The sequence below is a fragment of the Rattus norvegicus genome, chromosome 20 (genome assembly GCF_021556685.1).
Source record: "Rattus norvegicus strain SHRSP/BbbUtx chromosome 20, alternate assembly SHRSP_T2T, whole genome shotgun sequence".
NCBI lineage: Eukaryota > Metazoa > Chordata > Mammalia > Rodentia > Muridae > Rattus > Rattus norvegicus.
In genome coordinates, this window is record NC_141553.1 from 26,302,855 (window position 1) to 26,322,779 (window position 19,925).

At 45.7% G+C, this 19,925-nt stretch overlaps 1 protein-coding gene across 3 annotated transcripts in view; it reads right to left on the reverse strand.

Annotated features, from left to right (window-relative positions):
• Nucleotides 1-4,975: 4,975 nt before the first annotated feature.
• Nucleotides 4,976-19,925, reverse strand: part of Pbld1 (phenazine biosynthesis-like protein domain containing 1) — a 47,900-nt gene continuing 32,950 nt past the window's right edge. Inside the window, exons 3-11 of one of the 3 annotated variants that reach the window (XM_087596803.1) lie at nucleotides 19,270-19,378; nucleotides 14,505-14,604; nucleotides 13,774-13,872; nucleotides 13,160-13,269; nucleotides 13,012-13,041; nucleotides 8,395-8,483; nucleotides 7,817-7,995; nucleotides 7,221-7,283; nucleotides 5,732-6,206 (exon numbers count right to left, since the gene is read on the reverse strand). In XM_087596803.1, the coding sequence (XP_087452929.1) occupies nucleotides 6,094-6,206; nucleotides 7,221-7,283; nucleotides 7,817-7,995; nucleotides 8,395-8,483; nucleotides 13,012-13,041; nucleotides 13,160-13,269; nucleotides 13,774-13,872; nucleotides 14,505-14,565 (744 nt within the window). In that variant the 5' untranslated portion in view covers nucleotides 14,566-14,604; nucleotides 19,270-19,378 and the 3' untranslated portion in view covers nucleotides 5,732-6,093. Of the gene's footprint in view, nucleotides 6,207-7,220; nucleotides 7,284-7,816; nucleotides 7,996-8,394; nucleotides 8,484-13,011; nucleotides 13,042-13,159; nucleotides 13,270-13,773; nucleotides 13,873-14,504; nucleotides 14,605-19,237; nucleotides 19,379-19,925 lie in introns of all 3 variants that reach the window. The other 2 variants (XM_087596802.1, NM_138530.3) reach the window with 2 other exon arrangements.

The following is a 19,925-nucleotide window of genomic DNA, read 5'->3' on the forward strand; positions in this document are numbered from 1 at the left end:
TTACTTTAATGTTGCTGTGTTTCTAAATGTGATGTCTGGTAGGGTAGGCGCTAGGTTAGTTACTTTAATGTCGCTGTGTTTCTAAATGTGATGTCTGGTAGGGTAGGCGCTAGGTTAGTTACTTTAATGTTGCTGTGTTTCTAAATGTGATGTCTGGTAGGGTAGGCGCTAGGTTAGTTACTTTAATGTTGCTGTGAGAAAGCACTGTGACCACAGATGACTCACAGAAGAAAGGGGGTTTTGGGGGCACTTATGGCCTGAGAGCGTCCATCATGGTAGAGAGGCATGGCTGCCATCATCAAGCATATCAGCAGGAACCGGAAGCTGAGAGACATCTTTAACTGGAAGCTGGAAGCAGAGAGCAAACAGAGACTGGGCCGAGGCCTTGATCGCTCAGAGTCGCAGTCCAGTGCTATACTTTCTCCAGCAAGGCTGGCACTTGTAATCTCTCCAGACAGCGCCATCAGCGGGGGACAAAGTGTTCAAATGCCTGAGAGTATGGAGACATCTTTCATTTAACTCTTCCCATTTAAGTCATCTTACTTAAGTCACACCTATTATCAGTGTATACGTTTTTCATCAGGGTGAATATGCTGGGATGCATCACGAGTTGAGGCCTGTCTGTATCATTTTACATTCCCACTGCCATAAGCAACGTAGAGAAACAATTGCGGCTTTGCTGCTACCACTTCTAAAGAATTTAGTCGTTTTGTAGCATTGTGGGGTTTTTATTTGTTTGTTTTTTTAATTGACAAACTGGAGAAGTGGCACAACTGTCAAAAGAAAAGTGACTGCCGCTCTTGCAGAGCACTTTCCTGAGTTCAGTTCTTAGCACCCATATTGGGCAGCTCACAAAACCGCTTGTAATTCCAGGTTCTTCGGGATCGACGATTCTGGCCTTCGAAAGCACCTGAACCCTCATGTGCACATATCCCTACACAGACTTTCACAAATACACGTTTGGAGGTTTGGTTTCCAACCAGGAGGATGAGGGACTGAGGTGCATATTTTACATATCAGTGAAGATCTGGCCTCCTGGTTCTTCCAGCATCCCTCAGTCCCTACCTTGTAGACCCTGACCCCAACCCTAAACTTTCCAGCTCAGGGGCTGGGCTGCCCTTCTTATATACTTCAGACATTTTGATCTCTCCTTCTCCACCTCTCTCTGCATGACACTCTTTCTCTCTCTTCCTCCTCTCCTGTATCTCCCTTCCTATGACAGCTTCCAGGGCCTCTTTCCTTGGGGCCAGTGCACTTGTCCACCCGAGAGCAGCTTCCCAATAAACCTGCCTTTAATATAGTGTAATCTGACTTGAATTGACTCATTTCACCAGCAGAGAAGTAACTTAGCACACATAATTTTTATTACGTATTTATTCTATATTTGCATGCTCTGGTACCAAAGTGCACATGCAGAATTCAGAGGACAAATGGCTGTCAGCTCTGTCCTTCACCAGGTGGGTCTTGGCGATCAAACTCAGGTGGTTAGGTTTGGTGGCAAGTGCCTACATCTGATCTTGCATTTATTTACTTATTTTACATTTATTTTAATTTTTGAGATGAGGTCTCATGTAGTGAAAGCTGGCCTCAGACTTATCATATAATCAAAAGTGACATTGAGTCTCTGTTCTTCCGGCTTCTGTCCCTCAAACACTAGGATACTGGATTGTACTACTACCATGTCTGGTTTCTTGGTGGGTAGAGATTGTACTCAGAGCCCTGTACATGCTGAGCATTTTAGCAATGGACTACACCCCTAGCTAAAAATAATCTTTATTATAACATTTAAAAACCATAAACCTGTCTTGATTCGCACGTTTAATCCCAGCACTCAGGAGGCAGAGGCAGGCAAATCTCTGTTGAGTTTGAGGCCAGCACAGCCTACAGAGACAGCCAGAGCTACATAGCCTCAAATGAATGAATGAATGAATGAATGAATGAATAAATAAATAAATAAACCATAAACCTGAAAAAAAAGTCATAAACCTGGGAGTGACTCTAATGAAAGTTGTGTACAACTCTTACACTGAGAATGTAAAATGTTGTTGACATAAATGGAAAGAGACAAACAAGTGGGGAGACTAAGGCATGGTCATTAACTCAGAGACGAAATACTGCAAAGATCTGAGCATCCTCTGAGCTCATCTCCAAGTTCCATGTAGTCTAAATCAAATTGCCAATGGACTCTAAAGGGCTTTTGCCCACAAGTGCAAGCTGACCATAACTATATCGTGCTATCTCACAGGATGGGACTTTTATATCTGCCGAGTCATCTCGCCAGCTCTTACATCTATTCATCTTAAATTTATTTAATTATTTACTTATTTTAATGATATCTCACAGTAGTACACTGTAGAATCACAGTGACTATATGATGTGCTGCTATAAAGAGAGGAAATGGTCTGGTGGAACGAGTAGGCAGTCCACAAGAGACTCACCAGGATAACCAATGACTAAAGAGGACAGTGCTGAAGCCAGTTAGTGGGCAAGCAGTTCTTTAGAGTATGTGCAGCCAGAGGAACTGGTTATTTATATTTAAAGAAAAAAATGCCTAGCAGTGAAAATTCCCCTCTTGTCACAGCACACATAAACATTCCTTTGAGTTAGACCAGTTTCATTTTTAAATCAAGTATGTAAAAGGAAACCAGAAATTCTCCATATTATATGTATCTCTGTTCATGCATTTATGGTGTGGTGTGTGCAGGTGCGTGTATATACGTGCGAGCGCATATAGAGGCCAGAGATGACTATAGAGTGTCTTCCTCCTATTTCTTCTCTACTAGGGATTGAACCCAGGGCTTCGAACGGCTACGTAAGTGCAATGCACTGAACTCCTTCCTCCACCCTCTTTGTGTTTTACTGTTATGAGTATTTTTTTTTTTTCGGAGCTGGGGACCGAACCCAGGGCCTTGCGCTCGCTAGGCAAGCGCTCTACCGCTGAGCTAAATCCCCAACCCCGTTATGAGTATTTTTTAAGGCAGAGTCTTATACACCCATACTGACCTCCAACTCACTGCATAGCCAAGGGTGAGTTTACATGCCTGATCCTCCTGCCTCAGAGGGCTGGGATAGCAGGTGCACACTGCCATATTTTATGGGGTGCTAAAGATCTAACACAGGGTATCAGGCCTGCCAAGTAGGTACTCTACCAACTGAGCTACATATCCCGCCCTTTTGTCTACAAAAGAAAACCATTTGACAGTGTCTGTATTAAATATGCTGAAGCCGTTGCTTGTGACTAAACTCTAAGGTGCAGGACCCGCAGTAAAAAGTGTGGAGGCCTAAAAAGACAGATACAAGTGTGGTTCCACCAGACTCTTCAAGAATAAAAACATCATTTAGTCATGTGTCGATGTGAGTGTATGCACTCACTGGCTGCACAGACCTAGGCAGACAGAGCCGGAAAGAGGTCAGATCCTTCAGAGCTGGGCTTACTGGTGTTTGTGGGATCCCCAGCTTGTTCCATGGGTGCTGGGACTCAAATTCCATTCCTCATGACTGTGCAGGAGCCACTCTTAACCACTGAGCCATCCTACCAGCCCCCTATTCATACCAAACGTATACCCAGCCCAAAATCGGAAGCCAGGGGAAACATCACAAATGGGAGACTGTGTAAACAAATTGTAGTGCAGGATCAAACAAGTTCCCCCCTAAGAGAGCCTAGCCAGAACACTGTACATGTATTGATGTATGGAGTCTACTCCTGCTGGAGGGCATCACTGTGATTAACAAACATTGCCAAGGGAACTCCTTAATATTGCATAAAATAAAGTTTGCTTTGGTTCCCCTTTTTAAAAAATAGGGTTTTTTTTGTTTTTTGAGGTTTTCTTTTTTTGGTGGCCTCAGTGGCCCAAAATGTCCTGCATACTGTTTGCATGTTTAATTAGCAATCCTTCCGTGTCTGCAATTAACACCATGACGATTAATAACTTCTTTAAAGCTCCACTTAGCTAGCAAAAGTGGACAACCAGGTATAATTAATTCATCATGAATAAATCATGGCTGATTAACTAATTTGTTTTGTTACTAACCTGTTACCCAACAGCTCCCACCTGAGCACAGCTAACTTTTCCAAGCCAGAGAGTGCTGGAAGCTGACAGTAAACCAGCTCCCGGAGAGTGTGCTCTTAAGCAGCAGGTATATCGGTATATCGGTGCAGTCAGGGAGCTTCTGAGTTTAGATGCCATTGAGCCGCAGAGGTGACTGTCAAGGGAGGGATGGAAGTGGCCGGTCTCAGACTAACTTGTTGCCTAGAGAGCTTGTTAAAACTCAAAGTACTGGGCCCAGACCGCCGAGCTCCTGACACAGGTGATCTGAATAGGGTCCGTGATTTTGCTTTTCTAGCAAGTTCCCGCATGGTGCTGATGCCGCCGGGGGTGGGGTAGGGGGATTGCTCTCAGGGAAGCCCCCCAACCCTTCTCTTGTGCTAGGGAAGACTTACAATCTCAGGGATCCCAAGTCCTTGCTAGAGATTCTAACAGCTTTGGTGTACCTTTTGGCATTTGAAATGGGGTCTCAGGAAGCTCATGCCAACTATTCGTTGGTTGAACAGCTGCAACTAGCCTTAAAATTCTGATCCTTCCGCCTCACTAGTGCTGGGATTATGGGTGTGTGCCACTGTGCCAGACAGAATGGCGGTGAATTTCCACAGTCCTCACTCTCACTTTTCACCTTGTTTGAGGCTGAGCCTCTCTAGATGTTTGCCACTGTGCCTTACATACCAAGTCAGTTTTGAGGCAGGTGGGGAGGGGTGGGAATGAGGGTGGAGGAATAGGGGTTGGTTTCTTTCATCTTGACAAATCAATAGTGGGGTTCCAGCCACTTGTCACTACATCCAGCTTTTACATGGATTAGAAAGGTACAAACCCAGAAGGGCTTTACCCTTGGACCATCCCACAGTCCACCCAATACATCCTTTCTTCTATTCATTTTCTGAGTTTCTCCTAAGTTTTAGTGCATAAAAAGGTGCAGAAAATGAAGAATATGATTTTTATTACATATATTTGTTTGGGGGTATGCATGTATATGTATGGGTGTGTGCATGCTATAGCACATAGGTTACAGGACAACATGTAGGAGTGGTGTGGGTCCCAGGATTCAAACTCAGGTTGTTATCCTTGACATCAAATGTTTCAGCCACTCAGCAAGCTCCCAACTCATTTTTTTAAGCTATAAATTCCATTGTCCTCCAAGATGAACTGTTTCATTTTGCTGTCCTTAGAGCCCATACAAACCCATATTCCCCAGCATTGGAGCAGAGCCTCTGACAGTTTTCGATCTATTTGCCTTTCTTTCTTAGTATGATTACATCGGGAGATGGTTTCCTACATCTTGCCAAAGATCATCGCAGCGGGGGCTGGTGACTATTTACATCTCCTCATAGAGGAATGGGGAGAGCATACGGCCTCCTCTGAGAATCCACTCCCTACCACCTGCGGCATGCAACTCTGCCCTAACTGCACATGGCCTCACAAGAGGCTGAGGACATGGGCCAGCAGAGATTTGGGGAGCAGGGCTCCATCTGTGCCACTATAGGAAAGTCAGCATTGCTGTTGCATGCCACATTTCAGGGGAGCACACCCACACTGATGGAGGTAACCCTTCAACTATGCTCTGTAAGGAAGCCCGATAACTCATTTGTGCCCTAGGGGAACTTGGGTGGTGATAGTACCTTGGTTGGTCTTTGGAACCTCAGGGGGTGGGGAGGAAATGTTCTTGGCAACACAACAGGTCTACACAGCTATTTATTCTTCTACAAGGCTGTGAAATACCCTAAGGTACCCAACTGGGATTGAAATGGCTTCATCTGGCTCCTTATCAATGCATCTCTTGCTTTGGCAGTCATAATCAAAAGAAGGGACAGCATCCGTGTCTGCTATAGGGACTGAAGATGCATACACAGGCAGAGCCCGGAGCCCACCACCAGGAGAGGATTCTGGAGAATCAGGAGAGGATTCAGCACCTCCATCAAATGTCTTCCCTTCTCTGGTCTTCACGAGAGGACTGAGGGCACCACTTGGTGCTGTTTGGTTGGGTTGGGTTGGGTTCTTGGCTGTAGAGAAGAGTTGAGCTGCAAGCCCAGCATAAGCATCTCTAGGCTGTCAGCATGCCCTCCAAGACAACAGCGGCTCCGCCCTTCATGTCAACCCGCCCATCAGGTCGCAGGGAAATGTCCAGCTCCCCTCCTCGGCAGGAACACTGAAAGGCTAAAGAGAGCACGACCTGGTGACAACCAAGAGCATTCCCCCTGGGATTTACCACCCAGTGCAGGATTTATTGTTACCAACCCAGGACTCCTCCCAGGCCAGTTTCCAGAATGAATCCCTCCCTGTGTTCATGGCCCCTCCCACCTCCATCCCGTTCTCCTGCAGCCGCAGAGGTCCACATACAGTTGTGCACACACTGTCTGGCCCTTTCCTTCTTGGTCCTCTGAGGAGGCCCCAGTTCTGATTAGAATAGAGGGAGTTTGTTTCTTCATAGCATATTAAAGCAGTCATATGTGCCAGGCCACAAAAGAAACACAGTCTACTCTTCCAGGGGTTCAGAAAGTCATTATACTCACACAGGGGAGAGAGAAGGGATTGTCTCTCTCAAAAATTACATAGTAAGCTGACTGTAGTCATCAAGCATTTTTATATCTGTGTTTGGGGAGGCAGGGGTGAAGAGGGTTGGGAGTGGGGGGGTCATTGAAGGGGAGATGTTATAGGGAAATTTCACATGAATAATAATGTCTTACTACTTTTTTTGTTTTGGTTTGCTTTTTATCAAGATAGGGTTTCACTGTGTAGCTCTTGTTGTTCTGGACCACACTCTATAGATCAAGCTGACCGAGAACTGAGAGATCCACTGACCTCTGCCTCTGAGTGCTGGGATTAAAGATGTGAGCCACCATCACCCACCTCCTATTACATTTTTAAGGAGCTAGTGAATATCAGAATAGATACAAGCCTAAAATGAGGCAAATAAGAAATTTGAGCTGGGTATAATATTGTGCAATCCCAGCCTTCAGGAGGTATTTGAGCTGGGTATAGTATTGCACAATTCCAGTCCTCAGGAGGTATGCAAATTTGAGGTCAACCTAGTCTACATAGCAAGATCTTGTTCCAAAAAGTTAAGGGATGAGGCTACTACTCTGTGGTCGAACATTCGCAAAGCCTTGAGTTTAACACCAAAGCATCCAACTAGAGAGGAGGTTGGAGGAGGAAGAGGACTCATCCTACCTCGCATCTCTTTCTTCCCGAGCTGCTGGGACCAGTAACTGCTGAGAACGGTGTGTGCAGATCCTGAAAAGACAGAAGCTCTGAGAACAAGCAAACAAAACAAAAGTGGTGTGTCCCTAGTTGTGTAAATGATAAGAATGATAAGTCCCTTATCCAGTTTGACTGAACCTTAGATGATCTAATCCTTTGTCAACTAGGCCACAGCAGAGTGTGAAGTAAGGAATTGAACATGGGGGGGGGGGGATCCTCTCAAAATCCCGGGAATCCTTCACAGAGGTTTTTGAGGCCTATTTTAAGAATTTGTGAGCTACAAAAGGAGTTTGAGGCCAGATTAGGCTACACAAAGATCTGTCTTGAAAAAAGAAAAGAAAAGAAATGAAAAGAAGAGGAGGAAGAGGGACAGGGAGAGGGAGAAGGAGAAGGAGGAGAAGAAAGCTGTTATTGTCTGCCTTCCCACTTTAATTAATGTAATCAAGAGAACCCCTCAGAGTCATACTCAGAGGCCCAGAACCACACCAAGAATGTGTAGACAGCTGTTTGTATTCCTCCTATTCCCTGATTAAATCCCCCCACCCCTGATCTTCAGTAAAGAGTACCTGTTACCGGGTCTTCAGGTACACCAACCCAAGGCGCAAAGTATCTGGAGTAGAAGTCATATGGGGTCGTCTGCCCCCCAGACTCTCCTTTGACAGTGAGGATGAGGCCTTTCACCTTTCCTGTCTTCTCAATTCCAGGCAGAGGCTCTGTGTTCACCTTCAGGCTCTCTAGAAAGGACCTTGGGCACAGACAGGATGGGTTAGGAATAAGCATCTCCACACTACCCTACATACAAGGGGGAAGAGGCTGGACTGCACCCAGATGGCTCAGCAGAGGGAAAGGAGAGCCTGCCTTGACTTCTACCCATGGGAAAGAGCGTGGCTGGGCCAAGCAAGCATAGTAGTGGGTGTCTCTGATCCTAGCACTCTGGTGGCAGAGGCAGGTGGATCTCTGTGAGTTTGAGGCCAGCCTGATCTACAGAGTGAGTTCCAGGCCAGCAGGAGCTACATGGGGAGAACCTGTCTCAAAGGAAAGAAGAAAAAGGAAGGTCAGCCACGTTTTCGAGAGAGCACAGCCTGACCAAAGCAGAGTTAGAAATCTGGGTGCTAGCATGTAAATGGTCCAACGTGGTGTTTACCTGTCATAAGAATCGCTGAGCCGGACCAGGAGTTTTCGGGTATCTGGAGAATACTGGATGTCCTGGACTGTAGTGTCACCTATGGCTGCCTGTGAAGTGAAGCAGATCAGAACTCCTCAGAGGGACAAGATGATTTAGTAAGTGTAGGTACTTGCTGCCAACCTTCATAACCTGAACTCAGTCACCCAAATCCAAATGTAAGATGCCCTGTGACATCCAACCCTACACTATGGCTTGCCTAGCATGCATGGAGTCATAGCACCACATAGGCCTGGCAAAAGGATGCATAGTTCATAGATGAGCTGGAGAGATGGCTCCATTGGTGAAGTGCCTGCTCTGCAAGCATGAGGATCTGAGTTCGATTCCCACAATCCATATTTTTAAAGCCAGGCATGATGACCAACAGTTGTCATCTCACCGTTGAGGGGAGACAGAGACTGGAGGCTCCCTGGGGCTTGCTGACTAGCTAATCTGTCCTAATCAGTGAGCTCCAGAACATTGAAAGACCCTGCTTAAAAAGGTCGGGGCTGGAGAGATGAGTAAGATGCTTGCTGAGTTTGAATCCCCAGCAACACACATAAAAAGCCAGGTGTGGCACATGCACATACCTGTAAACCCTGGTAATGGGGGTGACACAGGAGACTTTCTGGGGCTGTATCTCCTTTATCAATTCATTTATATATTTATTTGTTTGTATGTTGTATGTATGTGTATGTATTTGTGTTGTGTATAGTTGTATATATGTGTATGAGTGTGTGTGTATGTGTTTATGTGTGTATATGTGTGTGGGCTCAAGTGTGGAGGTCAGGAGACAAGTAAGAATTAGTTCTCTCCTTTTGGTACCAGGCCCAGACTTTGGGCAGGAGAGTGATATGGTCCCTACTGCATGACTTCACCTCTAAGGACTTCCAGTTCCCATGGCTGAGGCCATAGATGCAATGTGCTGTTGTGCAGCTGTTTCCTCCCAATTAAAATATTCCCTCCTGGAGAGAGGAAGAAGTCTCCTCAGACACAAGAAACTAAGGGAAACCTAAAAAGTCCAGGAAACTCATAAAGTTACAAGGCTCACAAGTTGATCTGGAAAGGAAACTCTTGTTGAGGTTAGGCCTGTTGCAGTGTATTGTAATACTAAACTCTCACCCAAAGGTCTACAAGCTCTTACTGTGCAAACCTTGTTCCTTGATTTAAAACTATTGGTTAAGTAATTTTGGCAGGGACTGGAGTGATGGCTCAGAGGTTAAGAGCACTGACTGCTCTTCCAGAGGTCCTAAGTTCAATTCCCGACAACCATATGGTGGCTCACAACCATCTGTAATGGGATCTGATGCCCTCTTCTGGTCTGTCTGAGGTGTACTCATGTAAGTAAATAATCTTAAAAAAAAATAATTTTGGCTACAGCCAATTGCTGGAGGGATTAGAGGTAGGTGGGTTAGGAGTGACCTTGTTGGAAAAGGAGAGACAGGGAGGAAAGAGGAAGGAGGAGGAAGCTACCATGAGGGGAGATGACCATGAGCACATGGCCAGGAATAACAGCAAGTATCTGGGTACACTGCTGGGGAGGTAGCCAGGCCTGCAGTTAGAAAGCTGGATTGGGGTGAACCTCAGTAATTGTCAAAGCCAAATGAAACAATCATAGTCTGAGTCTCATTTTGTAAGGGTCAAAAAACTGCTGAAGGAAGACCCCAGACTCAGACAGTGTTTATTCTGCAGAAACAGTCATCGTGCAGGGGCCAGCCATTCTCTAAAATGGTGACACTAGATAAAGGCACTCTTCCACAGAACCAGGGAACTCTCTAGAAGGATTACGTAATGTGAAATTTTATTGGCAGCTGCTAGGGGTGGTCAGTGGTCTGCACTCCTATGTCAAGAGTTCAACCATGTGATGGGATAGGGCTGCCCAGTGCAGATGGTCCATTCTGGGATGAGATTTTTCCCCATTTTTGTGGTTATCCCCAGGCTGTTCTTGGGAAGGGGGTTTTATGACCTTGTTCTGGATTTTATGGTCTGTTCCTAGAGCTGGTGTCTTATGTCCTAGTTTCTGGGACTCACAAATCTATTCCTGAAGCTGGTGCCTTTTTTTTTTTTTTTTTTTTTTTTTTTTTTTTTTTTTTTGGTCAGGCCCTGTTCTTAAAATGGAGTCCTTAAATGGGGTCCTTAAATGAAGACAAATGGGACTTATGTTGCCCTTTCAGTTTATTTTAAGCTATTTGGGGATAAGCTTAATTTGTTCTTACTGCAGACTCTCTGGTGGAACTACCCACAGGCAGTACAGGAAGCCACCATGATGCAGCCCTAGTGAGCTGTCTCCTGTGCTAAAAGGGCCTGCCAGTGACTCAGCTTCTCTTCAGTCACCCACACTGCTGGAAGGGACCATATGAAAGTCATTGGCTCACCAAGGTAGACTCCATGGAATCATTTCTCTGGTCTGCTTTGTGTACCCTCCTTCTAAGGTGAACAAACATGGTTCACATCGCCCTACTTGAAGTCAGTCCCACAACAGTGGGAGAGAAAGGGACAGTCACACACATTGTAGAGTGAATGGAGGTTGGGAGGCTTCTCAGCAGAATCCCAACCATGTTTTTCTCATGAGCTCCCTTGCACTGACATGAGTCCTGTCCTTCTTCCCCTATGCATCTGGGGTTCTAGAACCTCCGTGCGACAACAGTACTTCAGACAGCTTCTTTATGACAATGATAGTGGCTGTGATGCCTCACACCCTGTAAAGGCATGATGAGACCAAGCTGTATTTCTTGTCCTCACTGGGAGGCACCCGCACTTTCTCTGTCCTCCTCTTCCCTCTCATTGTCCCCCACTCAAGCTGGTGACCATGACAGCTGCCAGCATTTTCCATCCTTTCTCTCCACCTTCTTTCTACACATTTCATGGAATGGTCTTTTCTAAGAACACCCCAATGCAGGTGCAATAGTGGCGAGACTGTTAGAGATGTAACCAACCACTTTCTCATTAGACTGGAGGCCTGCTTCACACAGTGGGACTCATGCCTCTCACTGTGTGTGCACCTGATTAGGTGCCCATCGCTGGGAAGGCTATGATCCTAGGAGGGACTACTTTTGTGGCTTTGGGAAATGAGTATGTGTCACAGTCATGCTACCTTCCAAAAAGTCAGAGAACGTAATAAAGGAGGAGGCGAGAAGCACGTAAAATCCACAGGATGGGAAGGGTGCACAGAGGCACAAGACATGGCTCCTACTCATCACATCACATCAGCTATGGCAAACTGCAAAATGGGGCTCATGAGGCCCTCGGCTTCCCTGACAGACCATTGGCAGTTAATGGCAATGGGAGAGAGGGCGCCGTTTGTCAGTGATGTGGCCACTGATAAATTGTCCAGATTCCAGTAAATGATGCCAACCACCACCCAGTGCTCATGCAATCAACTCTGTTTAATGAAGGATTTTGCAAAGACAAAGGAAATTCCCAGCCTTCCTCCTTGCACTTGCCTGGTCACACCACCCCACCCCATGCTGATGCTCCTTCCAGCAGGAATGAACAGAAATCCATCCTTTCACCACTCGTGGGGGCTGAGGATGCCTGCTAAATTCATCACCTGGGGCTGTTCTTCCTTTTTCTGTCAGCCCTAAACATCAGGATCTTTCCCATTATGGAGGTTCCACTGTGGAGGTCCTACTATGGAGGTCCCATGTTGCTCAAAGTTAAGTCAAATGAGTTGAGGGTGATTGCACGAACCTGTAATCCCAACACTTGATAGGAAGAGAATAGCAAGTTCAAGGCTAGCCTGGGCTACCCAGTGAGAAAAGGAAGACCACAACTCAGTGAAAGCACTCAGTCTTACTAAGTGAACACAACACTAACATTCTGATCTGGAATCACCCAGGTTTGCACTGCAATGCCTACATTGCCAGGAGGCCCATTTTATAGGATCACTTAACGTCAGAAAACAACCCAAGAATGGAATAGTGTGAGGGAGAATTCTTGGTGCCTGTGAGAAAACACCTCAGTTTCTTCAAATAACACGTTCTCGGAATGTGCTTCCGGGCCCCTCCCAGGTGTAGTGGTAGGAGTGAGTTTACTTCAAATTATCCATTACAACTGGCTATTGTTATTTGTTTACATGCCTCTGTAGAAAAACATGGTTTGGCCATGTTGTTCTTGTGATTGTAAACTTTAGTCATGTGATTTCCAACCCCCCTTTTGTTTTTCAGAACATGGTTTCTCTGTGTAACAGTTCTAGCTATCCTATAACTCACTCTGTAGACCAGGCTGGCCTTAAACTCACAGAGATCCACCTGTCTCTGCCTCCTAAATGCTGAGATTAAAGGTATGCACACCCCCCAGGTGATTCTTAACCCTCAGAGTATAAATTGTCTGATGCTCTGAATAAAGTTGGCTGTTGCATGAGACCAGTATACCTCATTTTTTAATCCCCCCACTCCCACTCCTCCACCCACTTGTAGCGCGCGCGCGCGCGCGCACACACACACACACACACACACACACACACACACACACACACACACGTTCTCCCAGGTTCACACTGCCAATTTGAGCAGTAAACAATATCATACCAGAGCTTTCTGTTAAAACATGAACAAATGAGCAAACCGCACAGGCCCTAACTGGATTTTTTTCACCAACCTTTATCAAGTCTTTAACTTCATGGAAGTCCTAGAAGGGGAACAGAGATAAAGTCATTGCCGAGCAGGGGAACTGTGGGCTAAACACAGTTTGCAGCAGTAACTACACCTGGTATCATTCTGTGAGAATACAGTAATTAGGAGCTAACCTGGGGGAAGGTTGGGTAGAGAGGAAAGTCCAGGACAATCCCGTCTTCTGCTCTTCTGGCCTTTAGTTCCCCGCTCAGAGTGACAAAGGTCAGGGTGCTGTTCACGTTCTCTGGACAGAGGAGGGGTCAAAGGTCAGGAAAATAAGCTTGGTATAGGGGACTCCCTACCCTTACAGTACACAGATTTGTCAAGTGACCTAACCCTGAAGCTATAAACCCAGCCAACTTTATATTTTTTTAAATTTTAATTTCTTTTTCAAGACAATATCTTAACTCTGAAGTCCCCACTAACCCACAACTCTCTATGTAGGTCAGGCTGGTTTTGAACTCACAAAGATCCACCTGCTTCTACCTCTGGAGTGCTTGCTGGTGGTGTACACATGGAATCCAGTACTAGGAAGATCGAGGCAGAAGCTTACATACAGGAGTCAAGTGTGGTGGCTCACACCTTTAATCCCAGCTCTGGAGGTAGAGGCAGAAGATCTCTGCTAGAGGCTAGCCTGGTCTACAGATTGAGTTCCAAGACAGCCAGGGCTACGTAGCTCAGGAAAAAACCCAACAAAGCATATATATACACACATGCATAGATACAAGCACACAAAAAATTCATTTACTTATTTTGTGAAACAGCACAGCCGCAGAGGCCATCGTGGCGTGGCCACACAAGGGGACTTCACTCACTGGCGTAAACCACCTTAGTCCAAAGCAAGAACCTTCAGAGGAGGAAAAGCCAGAGGGAAGCAAGTTAGACCCAGGCAGGCTTTCGGCCTTCAGATCTCCCTAAATCTCTCGCTGGTGAGGCTAACAGCGAACTTGTCTAACGACCAGTGCAGACATCCACAGGCACCCTGCACTTAGGTCTGGAGCAGAAACTGTAGGTTCACCAACACCTTCTTAGTCCATTTGGGTTTCTATAGAGGAACCCCACGGTTTGAGTACTCTTCAAGAGGCTTGGAGGTCAGGAGCTGGCACCCACTAAGAGCCTTCTCACTACCTCAGCCCAGGGCACAAGGCACAGGCATGAGAGGGCGCCCAACACCCATGTGAGAGCTATCTTGCTCCCGAGACCCACCTTCAAAGAAGGCAAAGAAGACCTCTCCTATTAGGACATGTACCGCCCTGGGGACCCATTTTCCAACAGCTGCACTTAGATGGTAGGGAACATCTTAAACTTTAAATTTAGATTTAACTTCAATAGACCTCCTAGAGGACAAGACCCACTTATGCTGTCATCATGCAGATTAGCACATAAACACCTCTCTTAAACCTCCCTTACCACCACCACCCAGGAATAAATGAAAAACAAAACAAATCAAAACAAACAAACAAACACGCGTGCGTTTACTTTGTGAGAAGCTGTCCGTCGGCTGCAGTTTCCGGATGAAAGCCGTTTCTGAGAGGTTCATTTCCCTCGCAATTTGCTGATGGGCGTCTTCCTGGAGTATCTGATTAGGAACAAACACTCACTGAGACTTTGGAAACACAGACCAGACTCCCTGGTGTGGCGACCTCTGTTCGTTAACATAGCTGTGTGCTCTCAACTTCTGAAGTTCAAGGACTTTGAGGCAAGTTTATAAAGACAACTTTTCAGATTCTATACACGTGAAAGCCCACAGCAGCAGGCCAGCTTCCTGTTTATGTCAGTGTATTGCCAAGTAAAAGATCTCATGTTTTTCTTCTTTTTTTAATTCTCTTTTCCAAGCACAGGGAATCAAGCCTTTGGCTTCATGAATGCTAGTCAAGTTCTATCACTGGGCTCTGGGCCCAGGCATTTATTTATTTATTCACTCACTTGTTTTCCTTTGTAGACAAGTTAGAAGACGCTTGGGTGGGTCTTCAGCTTATAATGTTTTTATGCCTGACAGCTGGATCTTATGGAGGCATATTCTCTCTCTCTCTCTCTCTCTCTCTCTCTCTCTCTCTCTCTCTCTCTCTCTATTTTTCTTTTGTGTGCATTGGTGTTTTGATTGCATGTGTGTCTGTGGCAGATCCCCTGGAACAGACAGTTGAGAGCTGCCATGTGTGTGCTGGGAATAGAACACTGGTCCTCTGGAAGAGTGGACTGTGCTCCTAACTGCTGAGCCATCTTCTCCAGCCCCTTCAGCTTAGGATTCTTCTACCTCTTCAGTGGCTGGGATTGGGGGAGGGGAGCTGCACCTCTAGGCTTGCTTTATGGTTTTTTCAGATGGGATCTCACTGTAAGGTCCAAACTGTTCTGGAACTCACTATGTAGCCCAGACTATCCCCATATTCACTAATTCATAATCTTTTTTTCTTACTATGTAGCTCAGGCTATCTCCATATTCACTAATTCATAATCCTCTTCCTTAGTCTCCTAAGTGCTGAGATTTTAGATGTGTGCTATCATCCCCACCTAATGGTTTTCTCAAAATTTACATTTTTTATTATTTTTAATTTTTTTTTTGTACACTCGTGTTTTGCCTGTATATCTGAGTGAGGACGTTGGATCCCCTAGAACTGGAGTTACAGACAGTTATAAGCTGCCAGGTGGGTGCTGAGAATTGAACTCAGGTCCTTTGGAAGAGCAACCAGTTCTCTTAACTATTGAGCCATCTCTCCAGCCCCTAATTCTACATTTTAAAAAGATATTGCCTTTGTGGGAGGAAGGCTGGGTATGTGTGCTTGAATACCACCATGCCTGTGTGGAGCTCAGAAGGGAGACCATCAGACTTAGCAGCAAGTGGATCCAAGGGATCCATCTTACCAGCCCTGCTGTTCTTTATAAAGTTAAAAGACACAAGTCCTCACAGAGTGCTTCTCTAGTGCCCACACATGATGACACTTCTATGCCAACTGGTTAATTTAACATTCTGGGACACTCGTGCTTCATATGTCCATGGAGGTCAGAGGACAACCTTTGGGCTCTCCATTGCCACCTGTAGGGCTTCAGGAACTGAACTCGGGTTGTCATGCTTGCATAGCAAACACCTCATTGGCTGAGCCATGTTGCTGACCCTTCAAGCAAGCAAGCAAACAAGCAAGTTGAAAAGGGTGGTTGTGCTCTCTAGTCATCAGGTTCTTTGAAATGCATCTCTACACTCTTGCACAAAAATTGAGGAATAAATGACCACTGCTTTTGGTTTTATAAAAAAAAAAGAAAAAAAGAAAAAAAGAAAAGGGTGGTTGCTTGCCTATGGTCCCACTGCTAGGGCGATGAGACAGAAAGGTTAGGTTAAAATTTTACTTCCAGAGCTGAAGAGATGGCTCCATGGTTAATAGTGTTGCTGTTCGTCCCGAGGACCCAAAAGGTTTCCCAGCACCTGTAGAAGTGCCTCAAAATCACCCATAACTTTAGCTCCAAAGGCTCTGACCCTCTCCTCTGGACTCCATGGGTACACAAGTGGCATAACCCACACGTACAAATACATACAAAAAATATAGTTTTAGAATTTTATATAAGCAATGGAGTATATTTTAATTGGGTTTTTTAGAGGGAGGGAGAGGAGTCCTGTGAGTCCAGTGTTTTCTGATATTATTGCCTGGAGGTGAAAAGAGTTTAGAGAACCATGCAGACTTTTATTTCCAGGGGAAAACTGAAAGCTAAAATTCTTCAAATCTCAAGACTACTACATCGATACATAGAGAGAACTGGTTGTTGTCGCCCACCCCGCCCCACCCACACAGCTGCCATATACATATTTCTGACTTGGAGACAGGAGATAATACTCATTGGAGCAGGAGTGTGGAGTAGCCAGTCCCACTTCCTCCACAGTCAGGAAGCATGGGCTTCATTTAATTATTTATTAATTAAATCATCAATTATTTATTAATTTTAAATTAAATATGTATTTAATGAGAGAGAAGGGGGAAAGAGAGTAGGCATAGGTACAGAGGTCAGAGGACAATTTTCTAGTGAACGTCAAAACAGAAGGCAGGGCCTCTCTTGTTTCTGCCACCCCACCATGTGGTCCAGGTTGACTGGCCTCAAAGCTTCCAGATTCTCCTGCTCCCCTACAACTGTGAGGATGCTGGGATTACAGGTGCCTTTGATGTAGACGTTGGGAATTGGACCCTGGTGAACTGAGTATACATGGCTCCCCCACACCCACCCCACTTTTCTTCTTTCATGCAGTCAAAGATTCTCATCCATGAAACTCTGCTGTCCTTTGTCCACACAGCTTGGCCCTGGGAACCTGATTGGGGAGGTGAGGGAATGAAGAAATGACAGGCGCACATACAGAAAAGCTGGGATGGTGGGCTGTGCTCACTCTGATGGAGAGTACCTTCTACTCAACAAGGAAGTTCCAAGCCATCACTGTGTACAGCAGGGGAGGAGGGGCCAGCTAGTGTCAGGGTCATGGCTCTCTAGGGAACAGTCTGATATGTGACCAAACCAGAGAGGGAAGCTGCAGCCCCGACACTCTGTCAGCATCTATACACAGACTAGGGGCTTTGTCACTCCCCTGAGTCTCACCCAAAGACCTCTTTCTCCGAGCACAGTGGTCCCTGACCAACTCTGCTCATATCACAGGATTCAAGCTCAGGTAGGACTTCATCTATTGCCCACAGTACTGTCCAGAGTTAGGGTGGGTCTTTCCAATACAAGTAACCTCATCTGAGGCCTTCCTCACAGAAGCATCAAGGGATGTGTCACCAAGGCCACTCTAGTGCCTGCCAAGTTGACCATGGATATAAAGCGTCATAGAAAGGTTCCCTGCTTCCTACTATCCAGGAAATAATACAACATTCACTCAGAGGGCCAAGGAATTTTTAGTCCCATTAACAATTATTAGCAATCATTGTAATCTAAGAACTATATGGGATTTTAAATTTAAATTCAACTAACTCATTTATTTGGGGGCCATGGCATACTCGAGAGGTCAGGGGATGTCTTGGCAGGAGGAGGCTGTCTGCTTCCACTATGTGGCTCCCAGGAATTTGAACTCTGTGTTCTTCAGGTTTGGTAAAGGCCAAGGACCTTTACCTGCTAAGCCAGCATGGGAGCTGCAAGAGAGCTATTTATAAAAGGAGGATGTTTGGCAAACTAATTTTTCCACAGACTAGAGACCAGTTCCTTGCTTCTAACTTAATTATTTGTAGGTGCCTTATTTTCTTGATCCTAAAGAGATTCTCAATATATTTTTGTGATTATTTTAATGGAGAGATCGATTGTCTGTGTGTGTCTGTTACTTGAGGGTAGAGCCTTTGGAGATTAGGAGAGAGAGACAGTGCAGACATGCCTCTGTGTGTGTGTGCGTGTGTGCGTGTGCATGTGTGTGTGTGTGCATGTGTGTGCACGTGTTCGTGTGTGTGTGTGTGTGTGTGTGTGTGTGTGTTTATACACATGAATGCGGAGTCCTCAGAAGTCAGATCTCCAGGAGCTGGAGCTACAGGCAGCTGTACATGTCCCATATGGGTGTTAGGAATGGGACTTAAGTCCTCTGCAAGAGCAGTAGCCACTCTTAAACAATGAGCCTTCAGCCCTTAAAAAGAACTTCTAAGTGGGGACTAGGGAAGGTTAAAGGCAGGCACGATGGTACCCAGCTGTAACCCAGGCACCAAGGAGGCTAAGACAGATGGAGTTTGAGTGGAGCATCAGCTACACGGGAAGCTTAAGGCCAGCCAGGGTTGCAAATCTCAACCTTGCCTCAGATTTTCTTCTAACCCCTATGAGAGAGCCCCTAAAATAAGATTCAAAGGTAGCTTCAGTCATATCTAGTCTTAAAACTAAACTGATGGCCAGAAAGACCCCCTCCCTCTATACTTTTTAGTTTATTTCCTTATTTATTTTTTATTTTGTAAGATGGGTCTCTTCACATAGCCCAGGCTGGCCTCAGACTCATATCCTCTGAGTGTTACTTTGGAACACCAGATTAACAGGCATGAGCCCCCACTCCCAGCTGCTGCCAGGTCCCCCTGCCTGGAAGTCTCTGTGGGCCTGACTCTGTCTAGGTGCAGTCGTTCCCCTCATAACCTGAAGACATGGCCATCAGCAACATGACACAGAACAAAAGTTGAAGTGGTAAATACCAGGACAGTGTCCCCTATTTTACAGATGGCATGGGCTCTCCACACATCTGGAATTCCAGGCATGGCCCTTGAGAATTGTGTACTCACGCTCTCCAGCAGGCAGACTGCGGCAGGATTACCTCGGAAAGCCGTCACTGTGAACGCATCTGCTATGAAAATCGGGAGCTTCATCTTCCTCACTGGCTCTGTCTGGGAGCTGCCTGCCTTGCTGGGAGCCCGCTTCACTTCCTGTTGTTGGGGGAAAAAAAGTTAATGTTTTACTGGTACACACGCAGTTAAGTTAATGGTTCCCAGACTGAAAGCCAAACAATTATGCCAATGTGATTGCCTCTTTTTTAGCATTTGTACTGCATAACCTTTGCAGAGTATCTCAGTGCTGGGCACATAAGCAGTTGCTTGGCACAAGCAAAACCCAGGATCTATTCCCCAGTGGCCCTTAAACAGGGCATGATGGCACACATCTGTGATCCTAGCCCAAGGAAGTGGAGGCAGGAGAGACAGAAAGGCTCACAGCCATCCTTGGCTACACAGGGAATCCCAAGCCAACCTGGAATACACGAGACCCTGTCTCAAAGCAGTAAGAGTTAACCAGCTTACAGAGTATATGAATGTTTACTGTCCTTATTAATCTAACAGGTAAAAAGTAACAATTGGATTTTCATCAGTAGGAAACATCACATTGCCCTCTTCTTAATTAAAAAAAAAAAAAACCAAAAAACAAAAAACAAAAAAAAAAAAAAAAAAAAACTGGGTCTTAGTGTGCAGCCTTCCTTAG